The 17,795-nt window shown below is 40.7% G+C and overlaps 4 protein-coding genes across 4 annotated transcripts; 1 reads left to right on the top strand and 3 right to left on the bottom strand.

Annotated features, from left to right (window-relative positions):
* Positions 1-213: 213 nt before the first annotated feature.
* si:ch211-161h7.4 (neurofilament heavy polypeptide) lies at positions 214-6,023 on the bottom strand. Its single transcript, XM_029149147.3, has 17 exons — positions 5,869-6,023; positions 5,258-5,301; positions 5,083-5,147; positions 4,886-5,001; positions 4,666-4,726; positions 4,374-4,575; positions 4,144-4,236; positions 3,842-3,913; positions 3,535-3,687; positions 2,928-3,394; positions 2,129-2,656; positions 1,491-2,049; positions 1,342-1,412; positions 1,083-1,223; positions 742-902; positions 560-650; positions 214-436 (listed from the first exon to the last, which is right to left on the bottom strand). Exons 1-17 carry the CDS (start codon positions 5,890-5,892, stop codon positions 354-356), a joined length of 2,931 nt encoding a protein of 976 aa, XP_029004980.1. The 5' UTR covers positions 5,893-6,023; the 3' UTR covers positions 214-353.
* A 455-nt stretch (positions 6,024-6,478) lies between these two features.
* Positions 6,479-8,787, bottom strand: si:ch211-161h7.5 (uncharacterized). The gene is made up of 8 exons (XM_055508173.1): positions 8,742-8,787; positions 8,476-8,581; positions 8,228-8,372; positions 7,989-8,102; positions 7,743-7,887; positions 7,479-7,627; positions 7,238-7,377; positions 6,479-7,006 (listed from the first exon to the last, which is right to left on the bottom strand). Exons 2-8 carry the CDS (start codon positions 8,573-8,575, stop codon positions 6,855-6,857), a joined length of 945 nt encoding a protein of 314 aa, XP_055364148.1. The 5' UTR covers positions 8,576-8,581; positions 8,742-8,787; the 3' UTR covers positions 6,479-6,854.
* A 1,234-nt stretch (positions 8,788-10,021) lies between these two features.
* On the bottom strand, positions 10,022-10,730 carry LOC114854845 (nanos homolog 1-like). The gene has a single exon (XM_029149573.3). It carries the CDS (start codon positions 10,728-10,730, stop codon positions 10,266-10,268), a length of 465 nt encoding a protein of 154 aa, XP_029005406.1. The 3' UTR covers positions 10,022-10,265.
* Positions 10,731-11,730: 1,000 nt separating this feature from the next.
* kpna1 (karyopherin alpha 1 (importin alpha 5)) lies at positions 11,731-17,501 on the top strand. The gene is made up of 14 exons (XM_029147004.3): positions 11,731-11,886; positions 12,575-12,708; positions 12,902-13,015; positions 13,113-13,212; positions 13,348-13,442; positions 13,591-13,722; positions 13,898-13,986; positions 14,077-14,176; positions 14,352-14,515; positions 14,592-14,670; positions 14,770-14,895; positions 14,980-15,107; positions 15,279-15,454; positions 15,611-17,501. The coding sequence occupies exons 2-14, from the start codon at positions 12,583-12,585 to the stop codon at positions 15,796-15,798; spliced, it is 1,617 nt and encodes a 538-aa protein (XP_029002837.1). The 5' UTR covers positions 11,731-11,886; positions 12,575-12,582; the 3' UTR covers positions 15,799-17,501.
* Positions 17,502-17,795: the final 294 nt, after the last annotated feature.

The raw sequence follows: 17,795 nt of genomic DNA, 5'->3' as shown, positions 1-17,795 counted from the left end.
TTTGTCCAACACCACCATCCATTCAGAAGACAATGCTTCCAGATTATTAGCAAATCGGTAGCATTTCCTACAAAGTCAAAATGAGCAGATACAGTCAGTGTAAAGCACATCTGACAAGTCTGTGTTCATCTGTGCAAAAAGAAGCAGCACACTGCCCCTCAGAGGCTGATAACCACACATGCAAGCAGAAAGCTGTTAAAGAAAAAACTCCACTACCAGAACAAAACTGTATTTACATTTTCTGATCACATTTCTTCAACACCACATTAAAAATTCAGTCTTTTTACAAATATTTTAGCAGACCAGAAATATTCCATAAACATACGGCCCTTTGTTTAGCTTACAAAACAAACTCAGTCTGAACCTTCTGCCAGTGTCCTTGTAAAGTACAGAACTGCTGGCTGGCCAGTGAGGTTCTGGATGCTGTAGGCACATCCTGTGAAGAGAGCAGACACACTTATTAATTATTACTCTACACAGCAGGGTTCATTTGCTTTTTCAACCCTGATAGTTAGAGTTGCACTAACATTGATGCAATGATGCAATGATATATTCTTACCGCATTGTACTGTGAAGCACTGTCCTGCACAGAAGCGGGACACTTTGCCGTTGGTGACTACGACCACGGAGCTGGTTATTAAGTTAAAAACCTTTAAAGACACAATAATGGAAAAACAATTTAGTAAATGTGAGAAAATTAAACCATTTTAAATGAGGATTTAGTTATTCTAGTTTCCTTACGGTCAGAGCGCTGTGATCCACCCACAGAGGCTTCTTCGTGTAGGAGCCGAGTAGGAGCCGCCCAACACAGGCAGAGCCACAGTTCGCATCCAAAAGGAATCCAAGAGCTCTGTCTCGATAGAAGTACCAATCAAAATCGTCTGGACTGACCTCAGCAGCATCTACGAGAATTAATCAGTTAACACCTGTGACCAATAATTAACACGTTTTATGCCTCCAAGTCGTCCGGTTGATAATATGAATTAAAGCATTTGTGAAGATGTGTTCCAATAATATGAGAGCTACCTAAAAAAAAAAAAAAAAAAAAACATTTTTTATACAAGACTTTCTATTTGTCTTACTGTGGGCATCAGAAGACCAGAGACTCTTGAACCACTCTGCCAGATTGTCTTTATCGTTTGGCTGAAGGATCATCGGTTTGAGAGGAGGAGCACACATATCTGACATCAGGAGCGGAGTACTGACTCTGGTTGAAGGAAGAACTAGAAAAAAGCCAACATCAAAGACCATTAAAAAGAGACAAACTGGTGAACAATCAAAGAGTTCAAGGAATCCAGTAGAAAGGCAAATCTTAAGTATATTTTAATATTTAAATCCTACTTAAGTCATCATTCTCCTCATACTGCTCCAGCTGAATCATGGACGATGGTCCACTTGTAAGTAGTTTTAACCTGCCAAAAAAAAACGGTTTAAGTATCACATCCACAGACAATAAGAATGATGTAGAAGAACTTCAGCCTTTTCCTTACATCTTCTCCGGCTGACACTTGCTGTCCACTGGAGAGAACCCACTGACCTCCGCAACAGAAGATATATTGGGTCCGTTATTCTGACCCTCATCTCCATCTCCATTTCCATTTCCAATCTCAGTCTCTGTTTCAGCAGCCGAAGTGAAAATGTCTTTAAACGTGGCCAGAGAGCGTTTTACAGTCTTTGGAGCGGACAAAGGCTTCAGTTTCAGAGAAGGAGTAGCAGTTCCCCCCTGCAGCTTTGATGAAACTGCCACATTGCCACTTTTGGGAGTTCCCAGCCTTGGAGATCTGCTCTTTCGGGACTGATTTTTCCTCTCCTTTCGAGGTTTGTACTCCTGACGGTGAAGCTTTTGAAGTTGTGGTGAGCCGTGCTCTATGTCTTCAGACACACCATTAACTAACCACCATTTACCAGGTAGTTTCCTCCTCCGTTTTTCTGTTTCTCCATCCCTGGGCTGCTGCTGCTGCTCAGGTCTTCTGGTAGACACAGATGCTGGTGTTGTGGACATGTTTTCACTGGAGACATGATTGTAGACTTTCTGAAAAACCTTAGTCCCTATAAAAGATCATACAGGAAACATCAACCTTCTACAGTTTCTACATTAACATAAGACTGAAATGTCCTCTTACCTTACCTGAGCCGAGGCTTAGGTGTCTTGGGGCAAACTTAAAGGGGCTTAAATCCTCATGAACCTGGTCCTGACCTGCAACATCCAGCTGCTGATCTTTTACATCAATCTGCTCTACATCAGTTGTCTTCCTCTTGTCTGGTGTCTCTACTCTTCTTTTCACATTCAGTTTCTTTTTCTTATCTGCAGCTGTATTTGTGTGTTTGCTGGCTACTGGCACAGAGAGTTTCTGATTTATTTTCTTTAAATCTTTGTCTTTCTTAGGCTTAATGGGTGATGGTAGTTCTGCTGTGGGCTGTCTTTTGTTTGGTTTTGACTTCTTGGTTGTGGGCTGGTTGTCTGTAACCTTGGTTTCCTCTGCATTCTGAGGGCAGCTTATCCACCACTGTCCAGGCTGCTTTCGCTTTCTTTTCCCGAAAAATTCACTGTCTTCAGATGAGCTCCCGGTAGATCCAGCAGGCGGCGCGATCTGTTCAGCCTTTTCATCTGCTAAAGTCTTTCCAGTTTGCGCACCAGAGCCAATGATTTCTTTGTCTGAGTCAGCAAAAGAAACATGAACAATGTATGTAAATTATTAAAGTGTGTGATAAAGTGTGTGCAACTTAAGAAACTGAGAAATTATATCCTTAAAAGAATAGAATTGATAAAATGTACAGAAGGACTTCGCAAAATGGCTAGTAGGTCATATTTCTATCATTTAATGTTCTGATACAATAAAGGTTTAAATCATAAAAAGAGTCAATCACCTTTTCTAAGAAGCAACATAATACAATTTCAACACACAGGAAAAAGGGAAGCAGCTTACCTAAAGGAGAACTTAGGTCTTTGAGTTCTGTCTTCTTTTGTTTCTTGGCTTTTTCATTTCCCCCTTTTAAACACTTTAAGTTATTTGCATCAGAGGACTTCTGAGTTTTACTTTTTAACTTCTCAGTGTTTGCTTTTTCTGCTTCCTTGCGGTCTCGGTTTATAAGTTGCTTCAGGGCCTTTCTGTTGCGTTTCTTTTTGTTTGGTCTCTCTTGCTCCACTAAGTCACCTGGAGAAAAGTCTATAACAGAAGTCTCTATTTGGCCATCGGGTGTTCCCTTGTCTACTGAGCAGTCTTTATCAGTGCTCTTCTGTTCTGCCTTTGTCTCCTTCGGCCTCTGGGACTTTCTGGTGTAGGCTTTAGATGGGATGTAAATAAAAGGTGTATCATCCTCCAGAATCCGAAATTCATCCTCAGGCTCAGGGGGAGGTGTGGGTACTTTAACCAGTGACTGCAATCGCCTGGAACTTAAAAACACATACACACACACAAAGCCTCAAATGATGAAGGATTTATCAAAGCAACTCCACTGTAGTAATAAAGTTGTTTAAATATTTTTAGATTTTACATTTACAATTTCTGCAGACTATCTGTTCTGTGAACTCACCAAGCAGGTTTTGACTTTTGGGCATTTCTAAGCCTCTGTAAAAACACGTTCATGCCAATTTCCACTTGAGTGGATTTTTCTGCTGGTGGTTGGTTCACAGGATGCTCAGGCTTCTGCTTCACAGCTGATACTGATGGTTCTGAGTTTTGTTCTCTATTGATAAGGAAATAAAAATCAAAAAAAGTTTATTTTGTTGTACAATGTTTGTGTCTTATGCTTAAATCCCGATGGTACATTTGTGTATCTCAAATGTATCAATTCAACTACAGAGAAATCCATGATCACCACGCAAGCCATCACTTCGTACCTTGGTGTTTTTCTTTCAGCCAGACTTTGAGGTTTCTTGGGTGTTTTTTCTTTAGTGGGGAGACTTTGTTTGCTGCAATTTAAAGCATATACATTATCACAGACTTGCACATTGTTTCAACATCATATAGTCAAAGAGCAAAGCTGGAATTACAGCCAAGAATGCAACCATACAAAGAAGTCTTAGCGTTAGCCCCACTGTGAAATTATATTTTCAGTAAGATAAAATTTTTGAATTTAAGAAAAAAAAAAAGAATTTAAGAAAAAAAGTAAATTTAAATGTGATTAATTAAAAAGACTCACCATTCTGTTGCCACCTGTTTTTTGTGACTGGACACTGTGGGTTTGCTTAAAGTAACCCTGCTTGGAGGAGACTCCAGCTCAGAATTAACTTCTCTGGAGTAGGAAACATCATTGAGAGGAAATGTTTCAGATTAACTAGTGAAAGTAAATTGTCTTGTTGAGTCAACACAAAATTATGTGTACATAAAAGATAGACAGTTAGGAAATATACACTAAGTAAATTTCCTTACTCCTCTGCGACGTATGCTTTGCGCTGGGGGATCTTGATTGTTACGAGATCTGTGTTTGGCTCTTCAAAATCAAGAACCTGAGGCACAACTAGAGCTCTTTCATTGTCCTCCTCTACTGTGGCTTCAAGAACAAGGTTCTCCTCAATAGGGCTTGATGTCTTTACCGGCTCATGCAGTTTGAAAGGAACGTTCAAGGCTGCAACTAGAAAAATAAATGTAAACATTTTCAAACAGCACAAAAAACACATCAAATTAATAAGCATGTATTTCTCTGTAAAATACTTGTTTTTACCATTTTCCAGCTCAGGAGCAAGTGACCTTCTTGCAGAATTCAAAATATCTCTCCCAGAACCCTAAAAGGTTTCATAACACAAATTTAATAACTTTAAAACACAACACCACAATGACAGACCTGGCACCTGTAGAATTAGTCATTAGCGACTACATTCAAAACAGCTCAGATGTGACCTTTTTTGTACCAATAAAAGAAACCATTGTAATGACTGACTGACCGGAAGTTTTACGATAAGGCTTCCTTTCTGTAATACTGGTGAAATCCCCCTCTTGCTCTGGTCTGACTCATCAGTGTCTTGGAGAGGACTTATGTCATTACCAGGTGAGGAAGAATCTTTAAAAACATTTAAACACCTCTTAGGACAATAACATTTTAACTAACTGCAAAGAGTTAAAGCAAAAATACTCAACTCACCCAAGTCATCAAACATTCCATCAATGTCTTCTAATGACAATTTGTCTTTGCATTGTTTGGATGAACTGAAAACATGAAATTAGTTTAAACAACAATGAAAGGACAAAATTTGGGATAATATATGAATCAAACATTTCTATACTAACACGTGAATATTTAACATCATCGTGTGTACCTTTTCTTGTTAGTGAGGTAGCAGAGCTTCCTCCTGGGTCTCTTCTAGAAATAAGAAGGGTATAATAAGAGTAAAGTTCATACTCTCAATGGAGCAATTCAGTTTATTAACCTTGTAAATCACTTTAATAATGCTCTCACTTGTAAAAAGTTGTTTAGGGCACAAGTCGGTCTTTTAATTAACAACATTAACGTTTTAAAAAAACAGTTTTAACTGCCGTCATGTTCGAAATGTATGACAGAAAGTAAACTGAAGATAAAGCACTGTCTAAAAGCATGACTTTGACCAACTCGAACTCTTACGCCCAAACAATATTATGAACATCACAATATCATGTATTCCGTGTTCGCAGTAAGTGTAGTCCACTGTTACGCTAAACGATGGCGATAGGAGGGTGTTTAGATTGAATATCCTTTTACCTAGTGTTTATAAAGAAGGACTGTGAATAAATTCATCGTTTAGCGAATGTGACGTTAGAGATGGTGCAGCTAACTGAACATTGGCTATCATTCGTTGGAGTAACGCCCTCAGAGGTGGCTGCTATTAATATTTGTGTACTTCGTCGTCTTGGGTAAAACAACGAGAATAAATACATGGAGGCATTAACTTACCAGTGTATGATACTTTGTCTCCATTCAGCTGACCTTAGTTAAGTACCTATTTTAACAATAATGCTACAGGCTAATACAGGATCTGTCTCAAACAATGGCGCTGTTTACAATTTATGTATAACCCGCGTTTTTTTGGAGGCCGGTGAAAGCGGGGGAAAATCAGACCAGGGCTTTGCCTTTCAGGCAGCGAAGCTGCCGACGTGGCAGGCGTCAATCCAAAGTCTAGGTCTTGACATTCTAACAGTAACCTTTCTAGAAGTCCTTCGTACAGGGAACAGGAAATGTCTGGCTTGTGCAGTTTTTTGTGGGTGAGAAAAAAGTTTGTCTTGACCGTGCAGCCTGAAAGATACAGGTCTGGGAAATAATACCCGCAGTCGTAGATATACGTCAACGTCTCAGGAAGTTTTTTCTTCTTCGACTCGGACAGATCTAAGATGTTTAGCGGGCGATTGGCGTGACTGCCCCCTATAGGTGGAAGCCGGCTCTGATTCATTTGCTCAGCAATACACTGACACCGCAATTGCGGTTGCATTCTGTAACATTGTCAAGGATAATTTACTATAATATGACACTATAGTGAAAAAAACACTCAAACTTCACTTTGTATCGTTCAACACCTTTTTTCAACAATATCTTGATAATGAAATTGTCCAGGCTTTTTTTTTTACAGACTTTTGCTGTAGAAACACGTTGTTCATTCATCTGCTGGATCACAATTAAACAGCTCATACAAAAGCAAAAAAGAAAACAATACAACAGAATGAGAAATATAAAGTTACTGTAGAATAACAATAATAACAATGCGATTATATATTCAATAAAACTATACAAACTACAGGAGTGTGTTTTAAAAACCCAAACTAAACAATTCATACCATCATACAAAAGTGAATATTTGTCCCTATGATTAAAAATAATGCTGTACATCTATATTATGTGACATCATCCATCACTTTTGTTGTGCCATAACAGGTTCTGAAGAATTTTTAGTGAAATATCTTTTTCTGCTTCTCTGCAATGTCCATCGGTTCCATAGTTTCAGGACTGACGTCTTCATAGAGCGGTTGTTTTATATGTCTCCAGATCACTAAAGCAATCCTCACGACAAACAGCACACAGGATGAAGCCAACAGCACAGCTGAGAAAAGAAGGTGAATCATTTTTAAATGATTATTCAGGCTGTTCTGGTGTATTTTTATTAGTAGTAGTAATATTCTCTCACACATTGTTAATGGTGTTCATAATTATTTGAATTATATATTCATAACTTTTACAACTTCTAATGCATCATTAGTGTAATTAGTGTAATCAGGCTTTGCTGATATTATGTTTATGTGAGAATTTGTAAGAAATACTTGAAAAGACTTACCAATGAGGATGCCGTTGCGATTGGCAGAGTTAAAGTTATAGTTTTTGTCTAGATTTCCAGACAGGGCCCAGATCACTACAGGGTAAATGATGAGGATGTAGCGCACATGTCTGTCAAGGACCAAGTTTTCAAGGATAAACCTTTACGACACCCAAAGCAAACAAAGAACATCTTAGAATACTGTGGGCAAATTTGCTTAATATGTCAAACATAAAATACTCTTCAAGGGAAAAGCACATACCACACAAGCAACAATAGACCTAAAACAGAGTAGGAGATGGTGGCTGCATCTGTTGGGGACATCTTCACATCATAAATCAACACAATGGTCAGGTTGATCAGTGTTGCAATGGTTGTCCATGTTGTGTATATCATCACACCATTTTGAACCTGTCAATAAGTGTTAAGTCAGCTTTATATCACATTATACTATTAAATCACATTAATGTGCCTTAACTGCCTATTAACAACTAATATGTACAAGCAGTACATTTGTTATACTAACCAGCACACGCAGTAACCACAGGTCTGTTTTGTGGTATTTATTGAGCCATGGTCCATAAATATGAAGCCCGTGGCAGATGAAGCAAACCGCAGAGTAGTTTGTGCAGATGATCAGAATGAGAAAAATGAATGCAGCAATCATTTCTCTGGAGCAATGGAGACAAACAGAAGGGTTGTGACAGTCAAGACTTAGCTGTAAAACGCAGTGAGACGTAAACACTCTAAAAGACCTGAAACGCACACTTACCCTTGGTCCCAAACAATCAGCCAGCCAATATTGAAACACAGATTGAGGCACCAGCTAATGAAGAATCCATAGGGCAATACTGCAGGGCTGCAATAAACATAGCCATAACTATTCCTGCAAGACAAAGGAGCCACAGCAAGTCAAGGACTTTGTAAAAACTGTGTTCATGTCTGAGACTATTTGAAAGATGATTAATGTTTCACATAATGTTAGGTTAGAAGATAAAAAGCTGCTCAAACCTTCTGCAAAGTCCCACAAGAATGTAAATGATCATGGCTGACAGCCAGATGTAGATGACGGACCAGATGCTAAAGGTCCAGCCTGAAGGTGTGATCTCAGTGTCAAACTTAGCAGACACATTGGATGTAGTGGTTAAATAAGGACCTATTAGGAAGATACAATGAAAGTATTTAGTCACATTGTAAAGGGTTATGACATAGCCGTGTGTCTTAATAATCCAGTATTGCACATTTCAAACATTTCTTACCAATTCCCAGTGCTGACAGCGCATTGAACACTAAGCTTATTACAAAGCCAACCACAGAAACCACTATGGCAGCCAGACGTAGAAGATTATGTTCTCCCATTGTGATCTATAGAAAGACATTACAATATATGAATTAGACAATATATTTTAAACAAAATACACCCACATTACCAAATTAAAGAATGAATTACACCACGTAACTGTAATAAATCAAAACAAAATATACACAAGCAGGACAATAATGCTCGCTTGTTGCTGGACCTGACCTGGTAAGTGTGAGAGCCAATGTTTGTGCAGTGGGTGAGAGTGTGAGTGTGTGTGCGCGTGAGGGGGGTCTGCCTATTTTATAGAATAGCTTGTTGTGCAAGAGAAAGCTTTATGACAAGCATCACGTGCGCCTCTTATCTAACGCCCATGCGTTCTATAATTATGAAATGCACTCATTGTGTAACTTTTGAATGCATAACATGAAAACTGGATATTTTGCATATTCTTGTTTGGGCTGTGCACTGTTGCAGCAACATGTCCAATACTATACCATAAATTAGCAAATCTCTTCAAGTACAAGTGCTGAATGAAACCTCCTAAACCTTACTTGAACTTATAGGTAAACAGTTATAAGCAGTTGCCCTCAAAGGTCACAGTAGCGACCGAGGACACGTCTTGTTTTAAGCTGCATTGTTCTGCATTTATTCATTTTATTGAAGCTCATGTCTTGAGGCAGTAAAGAAGTTTATGATTATGGTTTAATTGGGACATATACAACACAGAGAAAAAAGGCTGCTCTTCTCTCCGTTTTCCTAAAGAAGCAACAGCCACACTAGAATAATGTGTATAAAATAGAGCATTACAAAAAGGAAAATACTACTTGTTCACCTGTATTGGATTTAAAGCTAAGAAAAATGTAAGCAAGGACTTTAGTATGGACGATCAGCACATGTATCTGTTTAAACTTACACCATCAAAAGTTAAGAACTTCCTCCAACATTCAAATGTTGATGTGAATGAATAAGGAAAGAACCTGCAGTATCAACTGAGAGAAACAACGAGCGGCTGCATAACTGACTTCTACAATTACAAACAATTATGAAATGCAGACTTTGTCCCAGCCCTGATGTTTGGTAACAGGGTTTTATCACCCGGTCACATCAGCGTGTGACCCAGCAGGTGAAGTCTGGCTTTGCACCTGCAGCTTTGAACAACTTCATGCTGATTGGCAGCGGAGGCAGGGTCTGCAATATACGCTGTGATAACAGCTGATAGCAAGACAGTAAGTACTGCTTAAATGGAGCACGACCCACGAGTAAAAAGGCTCCTGTGTGTCCCCACGTGTGGACGGCTCCGCACCCTTAACAACATGAACAGTGTTTGTTCCCATTGTATCTTCAAAAGCTGTTCAAAACCAAACGTATCATGACAGAGAATTGTTGTTTTCTACATTAGTGAAAACAGTGATGGAACATGACTTTGCTTAAAATACCCAGTTTCAAGTATTTCTAAGTGTTTCCATGTGTGTAACATAAAGCAACATTATGTTTAAGTGAAATCAAACTTTTATTCGAAACAATCGAGGTGAATTTGCGTCCAATGAGTCCAACATGTGCCTCCAAGTCACATAATAAAACTTCACAAACTTAAAGGCACGATCCAAACATATGTACAAAGCATTTGCATATTTTGAAACTGTTCCTTTGCGCACACACTGCGAACTTGTGCAGCATTTGTGCACAACAACACATCGTCAAAACATGTCTGATAATTATATACAGTCTTCCGATGTCCATCAAGCGCTACCAGAACCTGGACACCGGCGGCGTCCCCGCCTCCTTCTGCTTCTGCGCCGTCGGGCAGTACCGGAGCGTGTGAGCGTGGTCACCGGTGCTTTTGCAGACGGGACAGGTGTAGCTGCGGAGAACCGGACAGATGACTTTCCCGTCGTTGGATTTCAGCCTGTGTGACCGGTAGACCCGTGGGGACTCCCTGTTCTGTTTGCAGAGGCTGCAGTAGTCTGAGGACGCCCCGGTGCTGCTGCAGTCCGACGGGCTGGTGGGCGTACTGCTCGCCGTGTCGTCCGGCCCACGCCAGGCTGGGATGGGGCCCCACGGAGCTCCTAGGTCTTTGCTCGCGTCCTCATTGTCTCTGGGCTCCGCCTCACGCCTGTAACACACATCCCGCAACAGTCTCCCGAGGTTCATGTAGTCATGCCACATGTCAAAGCAGTCCGCCTGGACGCCGATTGGTTTTCGTGCTGTCATTCTGTGGCGTAAAATGGCCAAGAGTTTATTTTTACAGCGTGTCGTGGTCTATTTATAGGCACCTGAACTTCAAAATGCAACAATGTCTGGCTCCTGATGCGTGTCTGGCTGATATTTGGATGGTTGTTTGGGAAAGATACTCAGAGCAGTCGTCCGGAGATTCTGGACGACTGCCTTTCATCTGCGCTTTGGGTATAGACATAATTTATTCTTTATTGATCCTCTTGGGGAAATTGTGTTTGGCAAAATTAGCTATGACTCCAGTGGACAACAAGACAGATGTATGTCATATACATTTAATAACAATCTGACAAACCCCACATTTTATTTAATATATTTAAATTGTATTAAAACAGATACACCTGCAGCCTGAAGTCACATTACAGTGATTTTTTACCTTTTACATTTAGAATGAATATACAGAGAATAAAAAATAGCTAAATTATATCACACGTATATCACAATAATGCAAAGGTAAATGAAGGGGTGTGAGGTGCGGGGGGGGGGGGCGTCGAGACGTCTGCCATGTAGCAACTAGCGGTGCACCTGCAGACTTCAATTGTTACATGTCAGGTAGAAATGGGCAGACAGATCGTCTGTGATGGTCACTCGCACCCCAACCACCATCTCCACGCCGATTACCGTCACAAGAAGGCCTAAAGTCGCGAATCTTTTAAGGTGAAATAAAAACAAAACCTTAGCTGACAGCTGCACAGACGCGCAGGTGGCACTGGCGCCGGAGCGTCTGCCTCCAGCTCCTCAAAAAAGCGTCAGGATTAAAGGCTTACAACATTTACATAGAAGCGTTTAGTTCATTTTAATTGAGTTAGTTAAGTTTAATTGTTAAGTTTAAATTGGAATGGTTTTAAAGTTTTTTTTCTGGGTACAGTTGCTTTGTATTTACGCACGGCTTCTGCCGCACTTTTCTCTGTGAATAGTCTACGCGTGGTTTGTGTTGATTGTGTATTATATTATGCAGAATGTTCCCGCATGTTGACAGAAAGTATTTGAGCAGCAGAACTGTTTTTGTGGCGATTTACTGGTTGTGTGGGTGGGGGTGTTGCGTTTCGAATCACGCATGCGCAGTATCATACCGGCGACGGCTGTTGAAACGGTGGCCTAGCGAATAAGGGGATTACTGAGCACGATTTGACAGGTCAGTTATTAAGTATGGATATATACGAGGGTACGTTTGGTGACCCGTAATAATAAGACACAGAATCGAATTTCTAATATCGACACTGTCTGTGAAAAAACGTTATAACGTTGGATTTAAGAGCCAACGGTAGTTGGCCCCTATTAGCCAGCTAGCGTTAGCTTCCGAAGCTAGATGGTGCTAACAACGGCTGTGACATTATCGCTAGCTAACTTGCTAGGTGCAGCTTGTTTTTTTTTAATTCTGCGCTGTTTACCGCTTCGTTGATTTGCGATTTGACGAGCGAAGGCCGCACATCTGCTTATTACATCATAATATGTCTGGTTGATTATTAATCACGCAGTGTCTAGACACTTAGAACTAACAAGGTAGTAACCCGAGGTGCCCCCGGTTTGCTGAGAGCAACATTTCCTTGTTTAGCCAGGTGTGTAAGGTACAGCTGTCAAAAACCTACGTCAGTTTACTTAAATATTGCTTTGACCGGTCGAGGTGTAGGCTTCCCCCGTTTGCCGTAATATACTTTGGCAAGCACAGCTACAATAAGCTACATGCATTGTTATACAACTGGTGGTGCAATACAGCAGCTTTCCATCTGTCAAGTACATGACTCCTTTCTAATCAGAAAGTTCAAATATTTTCTCTAGATCTTTTTCCAAAGCTTTTGATGTTTATGTTTTAATTCTTATAGGCTACACAATGAGTCAGGGTAAGGACAATGCACGACTCAAGAGCTACAAGAACAAATCTCTCAACACAGATGAAATGCGAAGAAGAAGGGAAGAGGAGGGCCTACAGCTCCGCAAGCAAAAGAAGGATGAACAGGTAAGCAAGCTGTGTCCACTTGTCCTCAGGGAAAAGGAAAGGACTTTCCTTGGTTTTTCCTCACTGACCTCTATGAAGTGGAAGTTTGATTTGTTCCTGTCTCTGAAGTTGAAAGGAAAACCTGAGCCAGAGACGTGCTTACTAGGTTATTAGAAGAGTGAATATGTTTGTTTAAATAACAACTCTGCTCTAGCTGTTTAAGAGGAGGAATGTTGCCACAGTGGAGGATGATGGCACACTGGACGACGATGGAATGGCTGATAGTGGCTACCTGGAGTCCCAGGCCAATAACATGGACCCACTCATGGTCAGAGATCATCAATTCTGTTTGTCTTTTTCGGATCCCTTAACTAAAACAAGAAATCAGATTTGATTGGTCAAATCTCCATCTCCATGGCACACAGGGAGGGGTGATCTCTGAAGATATGATTCAAATGATCTTCTCCAGTTCTCCTGAGCAGCAACTAATAGGTACTCAGCGCTTTAGGAAACTGCTTTCTAAAGGTAAATATCACTCACCGTTCCGGCTCTTCTTTGCTTATGGTGTGTGTAAACCTTTTATGTGTTGATATCAGTGCTTTCAAGTGTTGCAGTGTTTACTTTGTTATATTGTCCACTTCTGCTGCGTTCGTTAAATAGAACCCAACCCACCTATCGATGAGGTCATTGCCACTGCAGGTGTGGTGGAGCGCTTTGTTGAGTTTTTGAAGAGAAGAGAAAATTGCACCTTGCAGGTACATTTCTTGTGTGCGTTGGCTGACTTCACTGTAGGGTCATTACGTTGCATGTTGATTTATATCATTGTTAATTCAGTCAATTTTATATTGATATGTTAACATTACTCCAAATATTTATTTGTTTTTATTTCTATTTTGAATGTAGTTCGAAGCTGCATGGGTGTTGACCAACATTGCATCAGGTACATCTCATCAGACTCGGGTGGTAATCCAGGCAGGAGCTGTGCCCATTTTCATAGAAATGCTCAGCTCAGACTTTGAAGATGTACAGGAACAGGTACAATAGATTCACTGACTGTGACCAAATCCATGTTGCTGTTTTATATTCATATGCTTGTCTTGATGTTGTGATAAATAAAAACATGTTTGATTATTCTTTTTATATATAAATTATTATCCTATTAAATATTACATTATGTTTAATACAATGCTGTTGTACTGTAACCCATCAGGCAGTATGGGCATTGGGAAATATAGCAGGAGATAGTACAGAATGCAGAGACTTTGTCATAGACTGCAACATTCTCCCCTCCCTGGTGCAGTAAGTAGCAACTCTGAGTGACTGCAAAACAAAGAGCAACTCTGGTTCTTTATCACTGGTAACACATGCTTGCTAAAACTTCTTTTGCAGGTTATTGGCCAAACAGAATCGTCTAACAATGATGAGGAATGCAGTATGGGCACTCTCAAATCTGTGCAGAGGAAAGAACCCACCTCCTGACTTTGCTAAGGTAATGTGGAAAGATAGCGTCACTGTAGAAACAGCATGTGCTTCACATTGATAGGGTACATCATAGGTTTCTTTTCTAGGTCACAGGTTTTAAGAACTTTTTCATATTAAACATAATGGGACTCGTACAATCACATCCTCCCAGCATGTTGTTTTGTCATTTGTTTTTGTTCCAGGTGTCCCCATGTCTCAGCGTGCTGTCTTGGCTGCTGTTTGTCAATGACACAGACATCCTGGCCGATGCATGTTGGGCATTGTCCTACCTATCTGATGGCCCTAATGACAAAATTCAAGCTGTCATTGACTCAGGAGTTTGTCGCAGGCTTGTGGAGTTACTGATGTAAGGATTTAAACATATACCTGTGTCTCACCATTAAGATGTTCTATATACTAAGACAATTCTGCATTTGTTCTAGGCACTCTGATTATAAGGTGGTATCCCCTGCATTGCGTGCTGTTGGTAACATAGTCACTGGAGATGATCTACAAACTCAGGTAAAAGCACATGAAGTAAAACGATGACTACAGAAAGAAATGTAAAATGTGTGTATAGGTGGATATTTCTAACTTTGTATTTTACCTGTTACTTCATAGGTGATTCTAAACTGTTCAGCGCTGCAGTCTCTACTTCACCTTCTGAGTAGCCCCAAGGAGTCTATCAAGAAGGAAGCCTGCTGGACAATCTCCAACATCACTGCAGGCAACAGAGCACAAATACAGGTGTGTGTTGTGTGCAACAATGTAGCCTGGAGGTTTTGGGGCTGATTTGACTATTTGTCAACTGAGTATTCTTACCTTTTGTAGATGGTGATAGATGCAGGTCTCCTGCCTCCACTCATCAGTATCCTGCAGGTAGCAGAGTTTCGTACAAGGAAGGAAGCAGCGTGGGCCATTACTAATGCCACCTCGGGGGGCTCTGCAGAGCAGATTAGGTAAAATGCAGTCGTACATGCTTACAGTATACAACCAGTGTGTGCTACTATCCAAGGTCTCACATTTATATTTACTTACAAATAAACAAATGACAGAGCTTATGTCCACTGGATAGTACTGCTATACTAGATTTCTTTATGCACTGTGTGTGTGTGTGTTGCCCTCTGCAGGCATTTGGTGGATCTAGGTTGCATAAAACCATTGTGTGACCTGCTCACGCTCATGGACTCCAAAATAGTCCAGGTGGCTCTAAATGGCATAGAGAATATTCTGCGACTGGGAGAACTGGAAGCCAAGAGGGGAGGGGGCATCAACCCCTACTGTGCACTTATTGAAGAAGCTTATGGTAAATCACTTTCAACATGCTTACACTCAAGCCTTTCTAAATGCAGCCTCTTGATCCCAACAATACTAATAATCACTACAAATAATAATCAAAATAGAGGAGAGCAACTGATAATTTGGCATAGTTTTTAAGTATTCACCCATTCCTTTTCCACAGGTCTGGACAAGCTGGAGTTCCTGCAGGGACATGAGAACCAGGAAATCTACCAGAAAGCCTTTGATTTGATTGAGCGCTACTTCAACACTGAAGATGAAGACCCGTCACTGGCTCCAGCCGTCGACCTGCAGCAGCAACAATTCCTCTTCCAGCAGTGTGAGGCCCCGATGGAAGGCTTCCAGCTATAGTGCTTAATATAGGCCTCCTGCTCCACGTTCGTTCTCGCCTCCACTCATTTCTCTCACTCTGCCCACTGCTATGATCAGTGGTAATGACAACCCTCCTTGTTCCCCCTTCATCGTTGGAGAGATTGAGTCAGTCATTGCCATGATTACGATAAACATTACAGGAGCACATGTTCGCGTATGTCCAGCGTGGGTAAAGTTCTGCAGTCTTGTCAGCCAGTTTGTGAAGGTTTCACTCATCATTCTGTCCTGCGCTGAGTTTACCTCTGCACCCTAGTAGCTCCTACTAGCAGAATGTCCCTGTAACACCACCCCCGTCTTACTTTTGGATTTCTTCCTCAGCTCATGACAAATGAAAAGCACCTCTTCATGTTCCTGTAAGACTGGCGAGTTCTGTCTTCGTGGGAAGTTCAGGACTGCACTGCTTGTCTGACTGAAGCATTAATGACTTGCAAGACAGACAAACATGGACTTTATTTCAACCCCCTCTGACCCAAACAGAAGAATGATCCAACCTAAACACTGGACTGACTGAGACATTGATCACGTTTGACTGTGGTCACTGGACTGAACTGCCTGCAGCAGTGCTTTGTGGCCAGACCAAACCCTCAGACTGAACTGAACTCTACCAACGGCACTTAAACGACTCTGATAATTTCAGGTGAATTCCATCACCTTCTCGCTCCAGTTTGCATAAATTACCACAGATGGACAAATTAGAAACTTGCCGGTGTTGCTGAGGGGTAGCGCTTGTTGGTAACAAACCAGGTTTCTTGCATTCCCTCCTGGATCTCATATCATGCATTCCTCTATCCAATAACGAGGCTTCTCCAGCTACGGACTCCATCCTGAAGAATTCAGACTGCCTCTTGCCTCTGGTGTGATGTGAATAACCCCATGGAACCATGGGAATTGGTGTCTTCCCTCGCACTGAGATAAATGGACAGACTTGGACAAGACAAAACAGACTATTTAACCCTGGATCCTGTGCAGCAGCAGACCAGTGGGGATTTTTATTATCTTACCGTAATGTCATTTCATTTGCAGCACTTTAGTTCAGGACTGATGCATCTTTGGGAGTATACCATAGTTTTTACATTAACTATTTAACTGGTTGATGACATGGCTCTTTTCTCCTCGGGAAGTGAGGTGTGGCCTGAGCCCCTTCTGGTATGACGTACATTACAGTGTACTTCACTATATACCCTTCACGCAAAGGGACTCATGCAGATTGTGAAACTGTTAGCACACTACTTAAAATCAGTAGATCAGACTGCCTCAGCCAACAGTGAGACCTTTATTGTGACGAAGTAATCAGATTATTTTTGAAAAACTATTAGCACTATTAAACGACTTGTTCAGGTAGTATTTTCCGATTTGACCATGCCAAATCATCAACACACAGGCCAGCTTTTTGCTGTAACATTAGATTTTATTTAAATTTAGGCTAAACATCTGTCATGTTGTTGAGGGTGCCATAATGTTTATTCCACAGAAATCCTTCCAGCTAATTTCAATAAAGATAAAGATTAAAACTTGAAAATATTGATGATCACCTTAGTTAGCTAAACTGAATGTCATTCATTACTTACTTTTGTCAACATCTCTCCAAGAGATGACCAGCTCTACATGTTCATACTGTTTGTTGTATTGAGTTTGTGCAACTGTTCCCTGTTATCCCATTTGCATAAAATCTGTTTCATGAACCGCAGTGTTAATTAGTGTAATTGTTATAATACAGTAATAGTTTGGTTCATTAAATTCATACTAGTTATGAGATGTCTGAATCAGCTGGTCAGAAAACAAACATCTCTTAAATTAACATGAAAAACAACAAATACCCTCTTCTTATTACCTTTTATCAGATGTGTCCGTTGGCTATTCCCAGCCAGACTGACTGAATCCACCTGATCAACATGATCAGTAGCAGGAGAGAAACCAGCTGCACAGTGACGCTTGAGGACTGGAAATGCTCACCCCTGACAGTTTTTTAGTCATTA

Source organism: Betta splendens, chromosome 4, assembly GCF_900634795.4.
Source record: "Betta splendens chromosome 4, fBetSpl5.4, whole genome shotgun sequence".
Classification (NCBI taxonomy): Eukaryota; Metazoa; Chordata; class Actinopteri; order Anabantiformes; family Osphronemidae; genus Betta; species Betta splendens.
This window is presented reverse-complemented; position numbering and strand designations above follow the sequence as displayed.